The sequence below is a fragment of the Danio rerio genome, chromosome 8 (genome assembly GCF_049306965.1).
Source record: "Danio rerio strain Tuebingen ecotype United States chromosome 8, GRCz12tu, whole genome shotgun sequence".
Lineage (NCBI taxonomy): Eukaryota > Metazoa > Chordata > Actinopteri > Cypriniformes > Danionidae > Danio > Danio rerio.
In genome coordinates this window covers 3322501-3345000 of record NC_133183.1, presented here as the reverse complement: position 1 = coordinate 3345000, position 22500 = coordinate 3322501, and the positions used below count along the sequence as shown (strand labels likewise).

Here is a 22500-nt window from a genome sequence, read left to right as displayed (position 1 = left end):
CTCCACACAGAAACGCCAACTGAGCCAAGGCTCGAACCAGCGACCTTCTTGCTGTGAGGTGACAGCACTACCTACTGCGCCACTGCTTTGCCTTATACTGGAATAGTTGGCAGTTTATCTTCAAATAGCAAGATTTTTATGTTTTGAAAATAAGTTTATTTAGTTTTGTTTTCACTGTTTTTACTATTTTTAGTTAAGTTATTACGTCGGTTAGTTGCCAACGGAATATTATTTTTAATTAAGCATAACTGAAAGGTTTATTTCAATTATGGTAAGTTCAGTATTGGTATTAGTCCCAGCATCAGTAACAATATCGATACTAGTATCTGTATCAGCATCAGTACTAGTGCCAGCATCGTTATTGGTATCGTTGTCCGTATATCACCATTAGAAGCAATATCTATATCGGTATGAGTAGCAGTATCTTTATTGGTATCAGCATCAGTACCAATATTTATATCGGTATCAGTATCTGTATCGGTATCAATATCTGTATCGGTATCAGTATCAAAATCTGTATCAGTACCAGCATCAGTATCTATATCGGTATCAGTAGCAGTGTTTATATTGGTATCAGTAGCTGTTTCTGTATCGATAGCAGTAGCAGTATCTATATTGATATCAGTATCTGTATCGGTATCAAAATCAATATCTGTATCAATACCAATATCTATATTGGTATCAGTATCGGTATCTGTATCGGTATCAGTAGCAGTATCAATATCTGTATCAGTACCAGCATCAGTACCAGTATCTATATTGGTATTCGTAGCAGTATCTGTATCGGTATCAGTAGCAGTATCTTTATTGATATCAGTATCTGAATCGGTATTATTATTGAAATTTATATCAGTACCAGTATCTATATTGGTATCAGTAGCAGTATCTATATTGGTATCAGTAGCAGTATCTATATTGGTAGCGATATCTGTATCTGTATCATTATGGAAATTTGTTTCAGTACCAGTATCTATATCGGTATCAGTAGCAGTATCTATATTGGTATCGGTAGCAGTATATGCATTGGTATCAGTATCAGCATCAATACCGATATCTGTAACAGTAGCAGTATCTATACAAATGTCAGTATTAATATCGGTGTCAGTATAGGTATCAGTATTGTACCTGTGCTGAAAAAATAGTGTCAAGCATCTCTAGTAAAAATTGATTAGTATCAGCATCAGTGTTGATATCTGTATCAGTGTCAGTATTGGGACCAGTATCGGTACCATTATTTATATCGGTAATACTACCAGTATTAGTATTCATATCAGTATCAGTAGCAGTACAGGTATTGATACCAGTATTGGTGAGTACCAGGAAAATGATATTGGTACTCGTACTCATTCTTGAAAAAATAGAACCAAGCATCCTTAGTTAATCTTGATCACTATCCGTATCAATATCTGTAACTATATCAGTACTGATACCAGTAGCAGTATCTATACAAATATCAGTATTAATATTGGTGTCAGTATAGGTATCAGTATTGTACCAGTGCTAAAAAAATAGTGTCAAGCATCTCTAGTAAACCTTGATCAGTATCAGCATCAGTGTTGATATCTGTATCAGTGTCAGTATTGGGACTAGTATCGGTACCATTATTTATATCGGTATCAGTACCAGTATTAGTATTCACATCAGTATCAGTAGCAGTACAGGTATTGATACCAGTATTGGTGAGTACCAGGAAAATGATATTGGTACTCGTACTCATTCTTGAAAAAATAGTACCAAGCATCCTTAGTTAAACTTGATCACTATCAGTATCGCTATCTCTATCTGTATCAGTATTGATACCATTATTATATCGGTATCAGCACCAGCATTAGCATTGATATCAGTACCAGTATAGGTATTGATACCAGTATCAGTATCAGTGAGTTACAGGAAAACAATATTGGTACTGATTCTTATTCCTGAAAAATAGTACCAAGCATCCCTTGTTAAACTTGATAAGTATCAGTGTCAATGTTTCTATCTGTATCGGTACCAGTATCATTAACATTATTTATATTGATATAAGTACCAGTATCACTATTGATATCAGTATCGAAACGGTGAATACCAGGAAAATAATATAGCTACTCATACTCAGTAAAGTTAAAAAGCATAATAGAGCCCCTTTGATATGTCCAAAATGTTATCGTGATGCTTATGATGATGGTCTGTGTTTTCCAGCTCTTCAGCAGTTTGCAGGAGATGATCTCTCATCACATGATGAACCCAATCCTGCTGATCGACCGCAAGAGTCAAGCCAAACACAGCACTCATCTCTTACACCCCACACGGCCCTAACACACCTGACACAGATATTACACACTCAAACACTTATCCTGCTTAAATTATTTATAATATTATGTGTGTAATGCAGTGGAACAGCTTGTTGTGTGTTCAGTTAATTTTATGTTGGTGGATTGTTTTGATTATGTAGTGTTCATTGGTGTATTATAGTCTAAATAAAGGATTAAACAATGTCACACTTTCTGGCATTTTTTAATCACACAAATATTAAGGTCGGTTTATTGCACTGCTACCTTTATGGTTTGCCAAAGCTATAATAATCTTAATGGGACTTTTTGAAAAAAAAAAGTTGCACCACATGATTTGAATATCATGGTACATTAAAATAATTTTCATATTGCTAAAGTTTCATGGTGTTTATCAGACTGATCCTTGAAGTGCTGATATGCATGCCGCTGTACATGTAAAACAAAAATACACTGTGCTTTTTTAATTAAGAGATTGTGGTTATGAATAATGATATTCATGCATTATGTTACTTGTGGTGCTCATATGTCAAGAAAAACCACAATGGTTTTCTGTTCTGTTTGGTTTAATTAAGTCTAATGTATGCTATGAACTGAACCTATTTAAAACCCCTTTCAATTATGCTTTATTAAAAATATTTTTTAATATTTAAATATTTAATATTTTTTAATATTTTTTAATATTTAATATTCAAATTGAAATATTTAGTTTTTGTTGAAGTACCAAAATAACTACAAATAAAAAACATCTAAACTAAAACCAAAATAAAACAAAATATGTTTATTTAAAATCAACTTAACCTGTTAAATGAAGTTTTAAAATGTTGATATAAAATAAATGTTCAAGGTATTAAAAAATGTTTAATTTAGGTCAGTATTTCTGTGGGTTTTTTTCAGTGTTATTTATTTAATGCTATAATTGAAAAATGCCTAAAACTGGAGTTAAAATGTATAGACACATTTATTAATAGACATATAACAATAAAAAAAAAAAAGAGTATGTTAATTGAAATAAAAGTACACCTCAGGCATATATTCAACTGACAATATCTTAAACTAAACTAAAACAATAAGATATTGTCAGTCACATCTATTTGATTTACTAAAGATAATTTTCTTTTTTTAAATGTCTATTTAATTTTAATTAATTGAATATAAAATTTAAATAAATAATAAATTAAAACAAATATGTTAGTTATTTTTATTTTTAACAATCTAAGGACTTAAACTAAACTAAAACTTTAAGTCCTTAGACTGCTAAAAATAAAAATAACTAAAATATTTATTTTAATTTATTATTTATTTTAATTTAATATTTAATTAATTAAAATTAAATAGACATTTAAAAAAAAGAAAAACATTTTTATTAAATCAAATAAATGTTCAACAAAACATTTAAAATGTTTAATTATATTTTAGGTAACCTAATTATTTGTTGTTTGTAAAAATGTTACTTAGAGTTTCAATTCAATGTTCAATTGACCATAAGTTATTATTGATTAAAAAAGACATTTACAGAGACAGTTGATTGATTGATTGATTGATTTTATTTGACTATTTTAACAAAAATATACAAACAAGTCCAGTTAGACTAATTCATACATATTTTAAAAACTGCCGAGGATAAAATACACAAAAAAGCCACAGGCTTATTTCCATTGTGGTCCTCTATTCTTAAAAAAATGTACGAGCAAATCATAAATAGAGTGCAAACATCATCAGTTCAGCAACTCGGCACAACAAAATCCTTCAACTGTAAAACAACCACTTTTTAATTTCCTTTCTAAAACCACTCTCAATTTAAATTTCTTTAAAAATCGTGGGCAAAACATTCCTTGCAGCAGAGCTCGTACACAAAAAAAAAAAGAGTTTCTACCTGATTCACTCTTAAATCTAAATGGGTAAATATCCCTGCTACACGCTCTTGTAGAATGACAGTGTACCTCACTAACTAAAACATAATAATTACTAAAAACTGAACTACACTGTTACAGTTACTATGACCATTTATGTGAAGCTGCTTTCTACATTGTACATTGTAAAAGCGCTATACAAATAAAGCTGAATTGAATTGAATTGAATAATTAAGAAAATATTTTGGTACCATTTTCTTTAAAATCTTAAAAACCATCACTAATTTTTAAAATGTCACCCTTTTCTCAACTTTTTAAAAACTTACTTTGACTATATTGTTCATTATTTAAATGTGTCAGTGGAGGTACTTTCATAACAATTCTACACAACTCATTTTGGGCCGTCTGCAATTTATTTTTCTTTTTTTAGCACCACCGCTGTGCCAAAAAGCTGCAGCATAGTCAAAGTATGGCTGCACTAATGCACTGGCTAAAATGTTAAAAGTTTGGGTGTATCTGCCTGTCTTGCTAAAAACCTAATTTTAGAACAATTTTTTGAATGGACTATAACAGACATCTTTTCACCTGTCAAATTACTATCTAAAATGCAACTTCAATATTTCACTTCCTGTTTGGAGTAATAATTGCATCCCCTACTTTTATCTCTTACCCGACATTTTCTTAGTTTTGCAGTTGAACCAAATAAAATAAGTTCACTCAAATATTTAAATTTACTCACTCTCAAGTAGTTCTAAACCTTTCTGAGTTTCTTTCTTGTTGAACACAAACAAAGATAATCAAAAAAAATGTTACAAACCTGTTACCATCAATATCCATAGTGGGAAAAATACAGTAACACTTTATTTTGTTGGTCCATTTGAGTATTAGTAGACTGTCTGCTGAATATCTGCAGATACTGTTACTTCGACAGACATTTAACTGACTATAAGAAACTTTACAAGTACATGTCAACTTACACTAACCTTAACCCTAACCTAACAGTCTACTTATAATATAATGAGAATTAGTTGGCATGTAGAAGCAATGCAACTTAAATTCAACAAACGGACTATCAAAATAAAGTGTGACCAAAAATACTATGAAAACTAATGGTTACAGGTTCCAACATTTTTCAAAATTACTTAAAAAAAAAAAAAAAAGAAGAAACTCAAACAAGATTTCTGATGAAGGGTGAGTAAAATGTGACAATTATTTTTTTAAAGAGAACTAAACCTTTAATTAATAATTAAAAAAACGTGTAAATATATATATATATATATATATATATATATATATATATATATATATATATATATATATATATATATGTACGAAAATAAACAAATGCTATAAATAATATATGAATGACACAGAATAACACTGCCTCGGTGACTTGAGTATTGTTGTTGCTACTGCTCTGAGTGAGTGAGTGTGCAGAAATAGACCCCAGTATTTCGGGGTGGAGGGGGAGTTCCTGCTGTCACATGCTCGTCTGGAGCGGAAGGGTACAGGAGACCCTAGAAACTCTCTTCAGCCGCAAACTCAACGCTCTTCCCAGCTCTAAAGTTTGGTTCCGATCCTTTTAGAGAGCGACTGTTTACAGCATCTGCGCCGCACCGCTGGAGCTTGTCATATTCTTGTATCACTGCGCGCGGGTCTACATTCTCTCGCGGAGGAGTCCGGCGGAGCTCCGAGAAGTTCCCACTGACCGGCTGAAGACCGAGGGATTGGCGATCATTCACGGGAGATTCGTGTCCAACAAACTCGGAGGAACACAACACTAAGATAAACTCTTCATCTGCGCCCCGTCTTCCTCATCTTCCTCCTCTGCGTGTTGGTGCGGGAGAATGGCGCAGATTTTACCAATCCGCTTCCAGGAGCATCTGCAGGTAAAACCGCACAAACACCCGCAACATTTGCGCTCGACGCCGACAAAACTGTAAACACGCAACTGTGAAAGAGCGGCCTCGCCCGCGCTCCTGCAACTACAGCACAGCTTGCACAGCTGATGATACATGTGTGTGTGTGTGTGACATTTACAAGATTGCAGAGTTGCGTTACGTGTTACTTAGTAGCCTGACATTTAAAAGAATTGATACATTGTAACAGTTCAACCGTGATGGTGTTTGAAATTGTTACATAGTTGCCTGACGTAAAAAAGATACATTGTAACAGTTCAACCACGATGACGTGTTTGAAATTGCTATACAGTTGCTAACATTTAAAGTATATGATACATTGTAATAGTTCAACTATGATGTTAGAAATTGCTATTTAGTTGTCTGACATTTAAAAGAATTGATACATTGTAACAGTTCAAACATGATGAGGTTTGAAATTGTTACATAGTTACCTGACCTACAAAAAGATACATTGTAACAGTTCAACCATGATGATTTGTTTGAAATTGCTAATTGGTTGCCTGACATAAAAAGATACATTGTAACAGTTAAATCATGATGACTTTACAATGGCTTTATAGTTGACTAACATTTAAAAGAATTGATGCATTGTAACGGTTCTTCAGCTATGATAATATGTTTGAAATGGTCACATAGTTGCTTGATGTACTTAATAGAATTTATACATTTGTAACACTTCAACCATGATGGCATCTGAAGTTGTTACATAGTTGCCTGGTGTAACGGAGGCCACCTAGTAAGTGTTGTGCAAGTAAAACTCACTCCTCTGACCTCTAAAGGTGCTCTCGCGACAGACGCTAGAGGCCATGGTCTTTAGCCTTCTTGTTAGAGCAACCGACTCCCATGCTGAAGGTCGCCAGTTCGAAACCAGCTTGGAGAGGGATGGGTGGTGTAGGACCGGCGGGGTTACATTGGTGCCGTGACCCGGATGGGAGTGAGGTTTAGGGGGGTGAGTGTAACGGAGGCCACCTAGTAAGTGCTGTGCAGGTAAACCTCACTCCTCTGACCTCTAAAGGTGCTCTAGCGACAGACGCTAGAGGCCATGGTCTTTAGCCTCCTTGTTAGAGCAACCGACTCCCATGCTGAAGGTTGCTAGGTCGAAACCAGCTTGGAGAGGGTTGGGTGGTGTAGGACCGGCAGGGTTACATTGGTGTAAAATAAAATTCATTGTAACAGTTTAACCATGATCACGCGGTAGAAATTGCTACATTGTTCTGTGCTTGACACTTGAATTGATACATTGTAAAAGGTCAACTATGAGGATGCGTTTGAAATTGTTACATAGTTGCCTGACATATAAAAGATGCATTGTAACAGTTCAGCCATGATGCCGTGTTAGAAATTGCTAAATAGTTCCCTGACTTTTAAAATAATTGATATATTGTAACTGTAACAGTTCAACCATGATGGTGTTAGAAATTGTTACATGGTTACCTGACATAAAAAATATACATTTTAACAGTTAAACCATGGGTAAAAAAAGAGAGATTGTAACAGTTCAACTATGATCACGTGTTAGAAATTGCTACTTAGTTGCCTGACATAAAAAAGACACATTGCAACAGTTCAATTATGATGACTAGTTTGAAGTAGATGTATAGTTTGCCTGACATTTAAAATAATTGGTACATTTTAACAGTTTAACTATGATTATGTGTTTGAAATTGTTACATAGTTGCCTGATGTACTTAAAAGAATTGATGCATGGTAACAGTTTAACCACATTGGCACATTTGAAATTGCTGCTTAGTTGCGTGACGTAAAAAAGATGCATTGTAACAGATTATCTATGATCACATGTTAGATATTGCTACATAGTTGCATGACACTTAAAATGTTACATTGTAACAGAGTTCAACCATGGTGACGTATTTCAAATTGTTACATAGTTACCTGACGTAAAAAGATACATTGTAACTCTTCAATCATGATGTCATGTTTGAAATTGCTATATAGTTGCCTGACGTAAAAAAGATACATTGTAACAGTTCAACCATAGGTAAAAAAAAGATGGATTGTAACAGTTCAACTTTGATCACGTGTTAGAAATTGCTACTTCGTTGCCTGACGTAAAAAAAGAGACATTCTAACAGTTAACCTTTGATGACTCATTAGAAATTGCCACATATTTACATGACACATAAAATAATTGCTAAATTGTAACATTTCAACTATGATGATGCGTTTGAATTTGTTACATTATTACCTGACATAAAAGAGATTCATTGTAACAGTTCAACCATGGCTAAAAAAAATACATTGTAACAGCTCAAGTACAATCACGCGTTTGAAATTGCTGCCTAATTGCCTGACATAAAAAAGATACATTGTAACAGTTCAGTCATGATGACTTGATTGAAATTGCTGTATAGCTGCCTGACATTTAAAAGAACTGATACATCAACTATATGATGATGCGTTTAAAATTGTTACATAGTTGCCTGACATACTTAAAACAATTGATACCTTGTATCAGTTTAAACATAATGACACGTCAGAAAATGCAGAGTTGCGTGACATTTAAAAAAAAAGTTCAACCATGATGACATGTTTATAATTGTTACATAGTTTTCTGACATTAAAAAAAAGATACATTGTAACAGTTTAACCATAATGATGCGTTTGAAATTGCTATATAGTTGTCGGACATTGAAAAGAATTGATACATTTTAACAGTTCAACCATGATGACGCGTTAGATATTGCTACACAGTTGAATGATATGCATCGATGGATTGCTCTTCAGTGTTTGGTCTCTCAGTAGTGACTATTAAACCACACTGAACTGAGCTGAACTGAACTGAACTTAAACACTGAAAACTGAACTACACTGTTTCAATTTATTATCACCATTTATGTGAAGCTGCTTTGACACAATCTACTTTGTAAAAGCGCTATACAAATAAAGGTGAATTGAATTGAATATTTGAAAGAATTGCTACATTGTATTATAGTTTAACTATGATGACCTGTCAGAAATTGCTACTTGCATGACACTAGAATAATATTTGTTATGTAGTGTATTTTTTTATTTGTTTATTTTTTGAACTACATAGCTGAAATTTTAACAAAGTGTTACAGTGTACAACATTGAAAATAATGCAGTTAAGTAAGCAGTTATTTAATTATTATGTTAGACTTAAAAGCAACTTTTTTTTACAAATTGTAATCCTACTTTCCCTTTCTTGCAGTTCACTCTTGTAGTCATGTAGCTATTTCAAGTGTTGTAACATAAAATTACTTGTACAGTAATTAACTGCATATCTATCTATCTATCTATCTATCTATCTATCTATCTATCTATCTATCTATCTATCTATCTATCTATCTATCTATCTGTCTGTCTGTCTGTCTGTCTGTCTGTCTGTCTGTCTGTCTGTCTGTCTGTCTGTCTGTCTGTCTGTCTGTCTGTCTGTCTGTCTGTCTGTCTGTCTGTCTGTCTGTCTGTCTGTCTGTCTGTCTGTCTGTCTGTCTGTCTATCTATCTATCTATCTATCTATCTATCTATCTATCTATCTATCTATCTATCTAATCTGTCTGTCTGTCTGTCTGTCTGTCTGTCTGTCTATATCTGTCTGTCTATCTGTCCATCTATCCATTCAGCATTAATCGTGGTGAAAATAACTTTGTATTTACATAATATATGTATCTGTGAATAATTATTATGCATGTATTTAAATGCACACACGTGTATGTACTTTCAAATATTACACATATAAATATGTATAAATTTGTTATATATAAATATGAACATTTCCGTTGTGTATACACTGATGTGTGTTGTGTGTTTGTTCGCATAATAAAACCAGTACAGAAGGATTACAAAAATACAAACGTTTTTTGTATGATTAGTCATCAATCATTTAACAGCACTAATATATTACTAATCGCATGCAAAATTAAACGTTGCGTTTGTAATCATTTTGTACTGTGTATATTTGTCATTTATGCATCACTCAACCTAGAAGTACAGCTCACTGCTTTCTGACATTTTATGGCAGTAGTTGCATGACGAAAATGACATTTAGTAGCAAATTGTATGATATATTGCACAGTTGTTGCAAGGCATGCTAAACAATATACTGTAGTAAAACAAGCATGCAGAGATCACTGAAAAAAGTGTTGCTTGCAGAACTGTTGCAATCAATTTATTTGTTGAATTTAAACAAACAAATTAAGTTTAATAATGTTCAACCTAATTTGTTTGTTTAAATTCAGCCCAAATAAGTTGTTCACAACCACTTACCGTAAAAAATTGAGTAAATCCAAGGAATCATCTTTGAATAATTTTTTTTCAGTGATGGTGAAGCTAATATTATTGATGACCTGTATTAATGTAATGTTCATCAGTGAAAACACTGTGCTAAAGCTTGTCTTTATGAAAGCAAGGCCTGTGAATAGGGTTTTTATCCCTTGTGGAAGTGTGTTGACGTGCTCTGCGGCTCTTCTCATGGTCATTCACTGTTGGTTGGGACTGTTTCTTCATCAGGTTTAATTGCAGTTCTCTTAAGGCTGATGTATTGACAGTCTCCCTTCTCTATACTGCATTAGTCAGATGTTATTATGGGATGTGAATGCACCGTCAGTAACTCCAGACATGCGCTATTCCTTCCCTGCAGATCAAACCGGCAAAGTGCTGTCATGTCATGCGTGCTTTAAAAACACACCAAATACCCGACACCACCGAGGGCCGTTTGGGAATGTTTCAGTGCTGTTTGTTGTGTTAGTCCAGATTAAAGTTGTGTAGTGTGTTCCAGATACAACATGAGCAGCAGTTGCAGTGTTGGAGACACTCATAGCTTGTGTTTCATAAACATTAGAGTCATGTTTATTTGTGTATTGTGTGACTTCTCAAATCAAATATACAGTAGTCAACATTGGAAGTGGATCAAAAGTAAAACCCAAATCTAAAACCGAAATGTGTATATGTTTAATACTAATATTTTAAAAATAGCAAAAATACCAGCAAGAAAGTCGCTGGTTTGAGTCCTGATTGGGCCAGTTGGCATTTCTGTGTGTAGTTTGCATGTTTTCCAGGTCTTGGTGTTGGCTACCTCCGAGTGCTCTGGTTTCCCCCACAATCCAAACACATGCGCTAATGGTGAATTGAATAAACTAAATTGGACGTAGTGTACATGTATGAGTGTGTGTGTGTGTGTGTGTGTGAATGTGAGTGTTTATAGGTGTTTCCCAGTACTGGGTTGCGGCTGGAAGGGCATCCATTGTGTAAAACAAATGCTGGAATAGTTGGCGATTCATTCCACTGTGGCAACCCCTCATAAATAAGAGACAAAACCTTGAATGAATGATTATGCAATGTTCATCCACTACTACAAGCTACTGTGGTTTCAAAGCTGCTAGAAAATCATGATCTTATTTTTATATCTTAATAATTTGTGATGATATATTTTTGCTGTATAGTTTATGTGTTAAATTATGTGAGTTTAATGCAATGTTTTTACAGTTAAGGCTCAATATGCAAATAAAAAATTAGGAATAATCATTGAAAATTATCATAATTAACATAATTATCAACAACTTCTCTTTAATTAGAGAATGTGAAAATTGTAATTTACTGTTACTGATTGTGTTGTTATTTATTTCTCCATTTATGCCTTTAACTACACCAATGTGTGTGTGTGTGTGTGTGTGTGTGTGTGTGTGTGTGTGTGTGTGTGTGTGTGTTTATTTATTTATTTATTTATTTATTTATTTATTTATTTATTATTACCAGGGTTAACCTGTCTGGAAAGAATAGAATTAAATAAAATTTCTTTGGGTTTTTAACTCATTATTGCTAATTAAATTAATTATATATATATATATATATATATATATATATATATATATATATATATATATATATATATATATATATATATATATATATATATATATATATATATATATATATATATATATATATACAGTTAAAGTAAAAAAAAATTGCCCCCCTTCAAATTTTTTTTTACTATTTTAAATATTTCCCAAATGATGTTTAACACAGCAAGACAATTTTCACAGTATGTCTGATAATATTTTTTCTTCTAGGGAAAGTCTTATTTGTTTTATTTCGGCCAGAATAAAAGCAGTTTTTAATCTTTTAAACACCATTTTAAGATCAAAATTATTAGCCCCTTTAAGCTATATTTTGTTTCGATAGTCTACAGAACAAACCATCATTATACAATAACTTGTCCAATTACCCTAGTTAACCTAATTAACCTAGTTAAGCATTTAAATGTCACTTTAAATTGTATAGAAGTGTGTTGAAAAATATCTAGTCTAATATTATTTACTGTCATCATGGCAAAGATAAAATAAATCAGTTATTAGAAATGATGAAATTGGTGGAAAAAATATATATGTATATAATTTCAGGTAATATTTTTTAAAACTTGTTTAACATGTTAAAATAAAATAATTAAAGTGAAAAATCTGTATTTCTAAAAACTATATCTCAAATCAAATTTATTAATTTAAATAATTTTCTAACATGTGCACTTGGGAACTAGTATCCAGGCCACAAAAATGCTGTTTTCATTTAAATGGATAAACATGTTTCCACTTTTTTGGGTCAATATGCTATTGCTGTATCTCAAATTAGACATGCACATTAAATCCTGCTTTTGTTTCTATTTACAGTCAGTTTGATCACTGCAAAATCCCACAATAAAATGGAATAAAATAAAGATAAATCAAAAATATAAAAATAAAGGCACAAGAAAGAAACTTGTAATAAAAACTACATTGATATCTCAGTGAAAAAAAAAGGTAAAGTTGCGCATGTAAGGCAAGGCAAGGCAAGGCAAGGCAAGTGGCAATTCAAAGTGCTTTACATAAACAGGAATAAAAAAGACAAGTTTAGGAACATAAAATGTAGACAATAGACAATAAAAATTATTAAAAACAGATAAAAACAAATTAAAATGAGTTAAAATAGGTTATAAAAGAATGAAAAAGAAAACGAAAAACATAATAGTGCGATCTGTCGGACGCAGCACAGTGCTCATTCAGTAAAGGCACAGCTAAACAGATGTGTTTTCAGTCTTGATTTGAATGTGCCTAATGTTGGAGCACATCTGATCATTTCTGGAAGCTGATTCCAGCAGCAAGGGGCATAGTGGCTGAAGGCAGATTCACCCTGCTTTGACTGAACTCTTGGAACTTCTAGTTTATATGATCCTAAAGATCTGAGTGATCTGTTAGGTCTGTATTCAGTGAGCATATCTGTAATGTATTGAGGTCCTAGGCCATTTAGTGATTTATAGACCAGTAATAATACTTTAAAATCTATTCTGAATGTAACTGGCAGCCAGTGTAGAGACCTGAGGACAGGTGTGATGTGCTCTGATTTTCTGCTTCTGGTCAGAATCCTGGCTGCAGGGTTCTGGATGAGCTGCAAGTGTCTGACTTTTTTTTTGGGAAGGCCAGTGAGGAGTCCATTACAGTAATCCACCCTGCTGCTGATAAAAGCATGAACAAGTTTCTCTAAATCTTCACTAGAAACAAAGCATCTGATTCTTGCTATGTTTTTGAGATGATAGTATGCTGATTTACTGACTGCTTTGACATGACTGTTGAAACTCAGATCTGACTCCAGCGTCACACCAAGATTCTTGACCTTATTTTTTGTCGTTTGACCTTTAGAGCCTAGGTACGCATTCACCTTGAGAACCTCATCTCTGTTCCCAAACGCAATGATTTCAGTTTTCTCTTTGTTTAACTGAAGAAAGTTTTGTAGAATGAAATAGTTTTTATTATATATGAATATTTCTTTTTTAATTACCTTTATTTATGTAACACCAATGAATAACATTCAGAATATACCAAAGTGCAGTTTCTACTTTTCTTTTTTTGAGCGTTTTTATGAATGTAAATAAACACTTAACCCTTGCCCACATACATTTACAATCAGAATTATTCGCCCCCCTTTGAATTTTTGATTTCTCATTTAAATATTTCCCAAATGATGTTTAACAGAGCAAAGAAATTTTCACAGTATGTCCGATATAATTTTTTTTCTTCTGGAAAATATTTTATTTGTTTTATTTGGGCTAGAATAAAAGCAGTTTTTAATTTTTTAAATGTCATTTTAGGGTATAACAAACCATTGTTATACAATAACTTGCCTAATTACCCTAACCTGCCTATTTAACCTAATTAACCCAATTAAGCCTTTAAATGTCACTTTAAGCTGTATAGAAGTGTCTTGAAAAATATCTAGTCTAATATTATTCACTGTCATCATGGCAAAGATAAAGTAAATCAATTATTAGAAATGAGTTATTAAAACTATTATGTTTAGAGATGTGTTAAAGAAATCTGCTCTCTGTTAAACAGAAATTGGGGAAAAAAAATAAACATGGGCCCTAATAATTTAGGGGGTTTAATAATTCTGATTGCAAGTGTAGCAGCAGTCCTCTTGCACAGTATATGTGAGTTTGATAACATGTTTGAACATACCTGCAAATAAAAAGTACACAAATCCAAACAACAGTACATGAATGACATATAACAGAAAAACAAATAAGCAAACAGACAAAAAATAATTAAATAAAATAAGTCAATTATAATTCCCAGTGATGCATAAAACATATGCTGGACAAGCTGGCGGTTCATTCCACTGTGGCGACCCCAAATTAATAAAGGGACTAAGCCGAAAAGAAAATTAATGAATGAAAGTAAATAATAAGTAATAAATTTAAAAAAATAGTAGCAAAATAATTTATTTCTTTATTTTTTCTGTGTGTGAAATGATTCTTTGAATGATTTGATGTTAAAACTTTTATTTATATAGTTAAAGTCAGAATTATGACAGGAATATAGGAAATACTGTGAACAATTTCTTAGTCCGTTAAATATCACTTAAGAAATATTTGAAAAAAAATAAATATTGCACAGGAGGGTGAATAATTTTACCCTTAACTCTATATTCTGTATTACAGTAGTCCTCCGGTGTGTTTTCTGTGACGGTAAACAATAGGACAGTGTTATTTTGCCCTGAGAGTCGAGTGCTAATGAAGTTTCATTCCACACAGCATTGAGAACATTTTGCAGGACAGAGATGTGTGAGTGTGTGTGAGAGTGTATGTGTGTGTGATTGTCCCGGCCTCACCTTTTTCGCAGGCCGTGTTTTCTCTGTCATTCACACAATACGCTGATTCCTCCAAACACGCATCTGGAACTCACTCTTCAGCTGATTGAAAGCAGATGCTGCTTCACATTTATATCTCTGACAGCTCCAGGGCAGCAAGATACTGGGAAATTGTGTGATATTTCCTTTGAGTATCGCCATAGTGACATAACTTGCAATATAATATATCCCCTAGAGAAAAGAAAAGACACTTTTTTCATATGTTGTGCATCTCACTGTGATATGAATGTTGCATATAGAATTCTCACGTTAACTTTCATTTTGCAACAAGATTTGCAGTCCTAATTCTGACATTCATTCATTCACTCATTCATTTTTCTTCGGCGTAGTCCCTTATTTTTCAGGGGTTGCCACAGCGGAATGAACCACCAACTATTCCAGCAAATGTTTTATGCAGCGGATGCCCTTCCAGTCACAACCCAGTACTGGAAAACACCCATACACTCTCATATATACACACACACACACACACACACACACACTCATACACTCATACACTACAGCCAACTTAGTTCAACCAATTCCCCTATAGCGCATGTGTTTGGACTGTGGGGAAAACCAGAACATAAAAACTTTTTGCTGGGAGGCCACAGTGCTAACCACTGAGCCATGCCGCAGTGCCACCATAATTTTAACATATGAGGAAATTATGTTTAGACCACTCCAGATTATTCTTGAAAAATTACATTTTCTCTGTGAGATATGAAAGTTGCATATAACATTATTGCGATAACGATACTTTTTTGATTTGTTGTGCAGCCCCAATGCAACATATAATGTCATTGTGGTTTAGCCATCCCGAATGCATCCCAGAATTTTTATTTAGGTGCATACGTAGGTGAATATTGTCTATAGCATTATTGCTTTAATGATATTTTTTTCCGGTCTATATTGTGCATATATATATATATATATATACACATACACACATACATACATACATACATACATACATATACATACATATATACATATATATATATATATATATATATATATATATATATATATATATATATATATATATATATATATATATATATATATATATATATATATAAATATATATATATATATATATATATATATATATATATATATATATATATATATATATATACATACATATATACATATATATATATATATATATATATATATATATATATATATATATATATATATATATATATATATATATATATATATATATATATGTATATATGTGTGTGTGTGTGTGTGTGTGTGTGTGTGTGTGTGTGTGTATATTAAAAAAAAACAGGAGCGTCACTAGACCCCTTTAAAATTCGCCAGTGCCCCAGTAAATGCTTTGAGATACGATTTACTTTATATGCAAATGTGTATTAATTAAGAGTGGTAATACCAGAATAGAATAAAGACATTATTCTCTATGTGCAACCGAACCAACGCTGATGAAAACAATGTAGTTTAATATTATGTTCATATTCAAAGAAACTGAGCATGTGCCCAGAAAAAATGAAATAAAATAATTTCAGTGGATCACTAAAAAGAATTACTTATTGCAACTCTCTGCTATGTGAATTTTGCATATACCATTAATGCAATAAAAATAATTTTTACATTTTGCTGCTTTAATTTCAAGAGAATAACTGCATTACGCTTCGGAATTTTCATTTTGGTGCATCCCTAAAACAAATTGCATTGCATCTCTCTGCGATATGAATATTGCATATACCATTATTGCAATTACAATAATTTAGTGATACATTTGGCATCTCTAATTCTGACCTATAACAGCCCAGCCCAGAATTTTCATTTCAGTGCACTCTGAAAAAAAAGTGAGGAAAATATGAATCTTGAATGTAGGAATATAGATATGAATATTGCATAGAAAATACTCAAAACTTTTTTAATGTATTGTGCAGCTGTATTTCACATCATATTCTGCCGTAGGTGTAATTTTCTAGCACGTCCTTCTCAGTTCCTCAATGTTTTGTGTTGATTTCTGCCCCTGTGTGTTTGTATTCTGCTGTGAGACGCTCAGCCGGTGCAGTTTGGTGAAAGAATGCCAAGAATCTGCAGCCGACGGGACTTTGGGCCTCTTGCAGCTCAGCTTTATGTCTTGAACGTGTGTTTGAGTTCATTCACTGCTGGATTGTTTTGACTGGAATCGTTAAGATTTTTAAGTTTCTTCTGCTTACCAGGGAGGCATTGATTTGATTAAAAAAACTGTAAAAATATACTCTCTATTAGGCCTGCCACATTAATCAACATATGGACTTAAATAGACAACACATGGACATGATCTCAATCAGTTTTAATGATGCAATATATATCGCCAATACATAAAAAACCAACTAGGCACATTTAGTGCATCATCTCTGTCTCTAGTGGAGGTGTCATATGGTTAATAGTACACCATAGCATTTACTATAAATTACTATAGTGTATTTGCATGTGTGTGTTTGACAGCTGAAAATAGATCTGGTAGCAGAAATCGCAGCCTCTGTTACTCTTTACCTTGCATTTCTTTGTTAGCATTTATTATTATTTATTTATTTAGGATATGCGTTTTCACATTCTGATTCCAATGCCTCATTATTAACTTGCTAGAAGTATCTGTCTTTAGATTTATATTATTATTCAAAAAGTTTGTCGTTACGCTAATCATTTTTACAGATTTTGGGAATGTCCTAATATTAGAAGTTTCTGGAAAGGGATGCATAGCATTTTAGAAAGTATCTTAAATACTGCAATTGATTTCAGCTTTGAGGTACTTTATTTGGGTTTGCTGTCAATAGATTTCTTAGAAAGAAAACAACATATATATGTATAGAGTCATCCTTGCTTCAAGTAAAAAAAAAAAGCCATTACTAGATGCTGGTGTGAACCTAGCCCACCTAGGCTTGGGCCGGTATAAGATTCTGATGGTGTGATAACCTTGGATAAAAATATCATGGTATTGTGAGAATGTTTGAGTAAAAAACAATACATAAATTTTTTTAAAGAAACAAGACAAAAAAAATTGTAAAAAATCTTACACATACCTTAGGAACGGTATTTCAGAAAATGTTTGCAATTTTAAAACTTTGTCTTTTCCAAACTGCGATATACCCTGAAAACAGTTATTATCTCATGCCTAAATCCACCACAAATGCAGGATTTAATTGATGTTTTGAAAAATATATTCATTATAGAGAAAATTACATATTGTGTGCAAAGCCAAAACGACTTGTTGACTTGTGGTTTAAATGGATTGAGTACATTAATCCCATTAAACCTAATGTCTTTTTTCTATAGAATATAAGATTAATTTTACTGATAATATTGTCCCTTGCCTTTTTTTCTTCTGTATATAGTTTTGATAAGGATTATGTAAAATAAGGCAAAGGGGTATGTTGTTCTGTCACTGTCATGAAGAGATTCGTGTCTCCTCTTTGATCCCTGAATGGCGAATTTGAAGTGGAAAAGCTCTAAAAGTGACATGTCTACTGATGCTGTGAATTGTATGTCTCTGCAATAAAAACTTAAATAAAAAAAAAGAATGTTTTTTAAAAATTGCCGTTGATATAAAATGTGAACACACAACTACTGTAATTTAAAAAAAAATTACTAATACTTTCCTTCTTAGGCTTTACAGACCTGAAACTTGCCTATAGCACTTCTTCATTGTTGCTCTTATAGTTGTGTAAATTGCTTCCTTGTCCTAATTTGTAAGTCGCTTTGGATAAAAGCGTCTGCTAAATGACTAAATGTAAAATGTAAAAATGTTATAATGACTATAAGTCAATGAAATATTCTTAAGAATAAAATATGATGTGCTCTTTGGTAGATGTTCACGCAGTCAGATATTTTGCCGAACAGATCAGCCACTTTTGACGCTCATACACAATCAACATATACTTTCTATGCGAATTTATGTTTTGAGTTTTTACTGCAAATGTCACGTCTATAACTCTGGAATTGCTCTTATATATTAACAAGTAGCCTGTAAAACTGTTTGCATGGGAGACCAGAAGCTTTGAACATTCAAATGACAAAAGCTTAAAATACCCTTTATTGATGTTGCAGCTAGTTTTAAGTAAAGGCTGATTTATACTTCTGCATCAAACACCGGCGTTTGCTACGGCGCTGACGCATCGCCCGTCGGCGTCACTGACGTGCACCTCTCAAAAAATGTAACTACACGTTGCAACAACACGTGGCGCAAGCTCTGTGATTGGTCGGCTTGGTAGCGCTGACGAGTCTGGGCGGGACCGAGAGCCGCGCGAATGGCGCGAACCCAATGTAGCGATTGTTTACAAGTGTGGAGTACCGTGAAGGAGCTCCGGATGGAAAGTTTTGTTTTGTGTTTACCTCATAGTTAAAGTTGTTGCACGTCCGCCGGTTCCTGCCTCAAAATGAGCGAATTTGAGCCACTTGTACATCCCGGAAGTGTTCAGGAAAAGCAAAAAAGTAGCGAAGAAACTCGACACAGAGGAACATTTACACCTCACTGCTAACTAGCGTTTCGGAAGTGTTAATGCAGAGCAACAGAGACAGCGCGCAGAAGTATAAATGCACAGCTACGCGCGTTGCATGCGACGTGGGTTACGCCGGTCTCTTGATGCAGAAGTAGAAATCAGGCTTTACTGCTAGTGGTGGGTCGTTCATGAAAGATTCGCTCATTTTGAACGAATCTTCAATATGACTCAGGAACTGCGAGTCCTCTCAGGGAGTGATTCGTTCATCCGTGCGTGCGCACATTTGTGCAGGTGGTATCATTCATTTCAAGTCCTTTAAGTCGTTCATCGTGGAAAGGCAGAAGCCGATCATATGCGTTTAGAGCCGGAAAGAGATTTGATCCGTTCTTCACGTGAACACAGCTGCTGCGCTCGTGCATCCAGGGCTGTTTCTCAATTCCAAGAACGCAGAGAACGGACTTGTGTTCTTGTGGAGACCGGTCTTGCCAGGTGTCCTCGGAAGAACGAACTCAGTAGACCGCGAGGGCAGAGAACGCGTCCTTTGAAACATGAGATGCTGCGTTCTTCCTGATGGTCACATGACCTTCACGTGTTTTAAATGGTAAATTATTTAAACATTACAGCCTTCATACAACAATTTATTGTTTCCCCTTTTCAAAATATATACTTTGCATAAAAACATTATAAATATATGCACAATATAAATAAAACTAATTTAATGCGAATTTCAGCAAACAAACACCCTTAATGTGTTTATTCCTTTATTAAGATATTCATGGTAATGTTTACTTTCACCGTTTCATTTACGGAAACTCCTGATGTAAATAAGTGATCTCTCTGAACTTTAATAATAAATCTAGATAAAATGCTGCACTTCCCACATCCAGTCGCAATGACTTCTGGGACTTCCAGAGCGAGTTCGGTGCTCAAGTCTGCATCAGTGCGTCCTCGATATCAAGAACACATCCGGGAAGTTTCACGCGTCCTCCGTACTTGCGGTCTTGAGTATTGGAACTGAACTTAGGCAGCTGATGATGACGTTGCACGAGGACGCAAGACCGCTGAAGAACGCATATTGAGAAACAGCCCAGGTTAATCATAAACAACTCAGTGTGCATTCGCTAGTTGCACTATCGCGGTCTGATTATGTTTCGATCAAGGTTTATATGCATCAAATACATAACATCTGTGCCAAACATCTCAACTGACGAACATATTAACTATAATACAACCATTTCACGTCCATTTCACGTGAGATGGCGGGGGGTGAGTGGAAAAAACCAAGTCGCAGGGGGAATATGTTCTACAGAAGTAATTTATGTTTTCTTATGTGGCCCTGGCCCGGTACCAATTGTTCCACGGACCGGTACCGGTCTGCGGCCCAGTGGTTGGGGACCACTGCTCTATCGGGTCTGAGTCATTCGTTCATCACAGGCCAATCATATGCGTTTAGAACCGCAAAAAGAATTGAACCGTTCATCTCTCGAGTCCTCTATCGGGTCTGAGTCCTTCTCAATATGCGTTCTTCAGTGGTCCTGCGTCCTCGTGTTCTCGTGTAACGTCATCATCAGCTGCCTAAGTTCAGTTCCAATACTCAAGACCGCAAGTACGGAGGACGCGTGAAACTTCCCGGATGTGTTCTTGATATCGAGGACGCACTGATGCAGACTTGAGCACCGAACTCGCTCTGGAAGTCCCAGAAGTCATTGCGACTGGAGGTGGGAAGTGCAGCATTTTATCTAGATTTATTATTAAAGTTCAGAGAGATCACTTATTTACATCAGGAGTTTCCGTAAATGAAACGGTGAAAGTAAACATTACCATGGACATCTTAATAAAGAAATAAACACATTTAGGGTGTTTGTTTGCTGAAATTCGTATTAAAATCAGTTTTATTTATATTGTGCATATATTTATAATGTTTTTATGCAAAGTATATATTTTGAAAAGGGGAAACAATAAATCGTTGTATGAATGCTGTAATGTTTAAATAATTTACCATTTAAAACACGTGAAGGTCATATGACCATCAGGAAGAACGCAGCATCTCAATTCTCAAAGGACGCGTTCTCTGCCCTCGCGGTCTCCTGAGTTCGTTCATCTGTGGACACCTGGCAAGACCGCTCTCCACAAGAACACAAGTCCGTTCTCTGCGTTCTTGGAATTGAGAAACAGCCCTTCGTTCATCACGGGCAAATCATATGTGTTTAGAGATGGAAAAAGAGTTGATCTGTTCATCTCTCGAGTCCTCGGGTTTGAGTCATTCTGTCAAGTGATGAACGAACGACTCAAGAACCAGAAGACTTGAAAGGTGAACTGATTATCATGGCTCCTATCGGCTCAGACTGTGTACATTGGTTAAGATTACTGTGACTGTCAGTGTAACCTGAACGAACCACTGACATTTGAAGACATGAAGAGGTGAGCTGAGCAAAGAGACGACAATACCTTCATAGACGAAAGAGCAGGTAAACACTGAATTATTATGTTCTCCTTTTTATAGTATTCTATTTATGACTTATTTGTCGTGTGATCAAACTTTTGGGCTAGTTTTAGATGTGTTTGGAAGCAATTCGTAACATTTTAATAATATTTTGGCAAATTGAACAAAATGAACGAAATGACTCAAAAAGATTTGTTCATCTCGTTGAGCGAGACTCAAAGATCTGATTCAGTAAAATGATCCGAACTTCCCATCACTAGTAACTGCTCCTTAATATTTATGTAGTTTTTGGTTCTGCTGTTTTTGTTCTGCTCATGCCAGGTTTCATTTCGAGTGTCATTTCTCTCCGTCTTCTGATTGGCTGCTGATGTAAGGCTGTAATCCAATAGAGATTGAGCTAATGAAGTTATA

General features: G+C 34.1%; 2 protein-coding genes across 8 annotated transcripts in view; both read left to right on the top strand.

Moving 5' to 3' along the window:
* si:dkeyp-117b11.1 overlaps window positions 1-2477 on the top strand; it is a 99968-nt gene extending 97491 nt beyond the window's left edge. For all 4 annotated transcript variants that reach the window (XM_073910010.1, XM_073910011.1, XM_068223080.2 and 1 more), the window contains one exon: window positions 2182-2477. In XM_073910010.1, the coding sequence (XP_073766111.1) occupies window positions 2182-2298 (117 nt within the window). In that variant the 3' untranslated portion in view covers window positions 2299-2477. The remainder of the gene's footprint in view (window positions 1-2181) is intronic.
* Window positions 2478-5844: 3367 nt separating this feature from the next.
* Window positions 5845-22500, top strand: part of cltcl1 (clathrin, heavy chain-like 1) — a 110868-nt gene continuing 94212 nt past the window's right edge. For all 4 annotated transcript variants that reach the window (XR_012384033.1, XM_073910008.1, XM_073910007.1 and 1 more), the window contains exon 1: window positions 5845-6012. Coding sequence is in view for 3 of the 4 variants with exons in the window: in XM_073910008.1 (XP_073766109.1) it covers window positions 5971-6012 (42 nt within the window). In the remaining variant the exon portion in view is untranslated. The remainder of the gene's footprint in view (window positions 6013-22500) is intronic.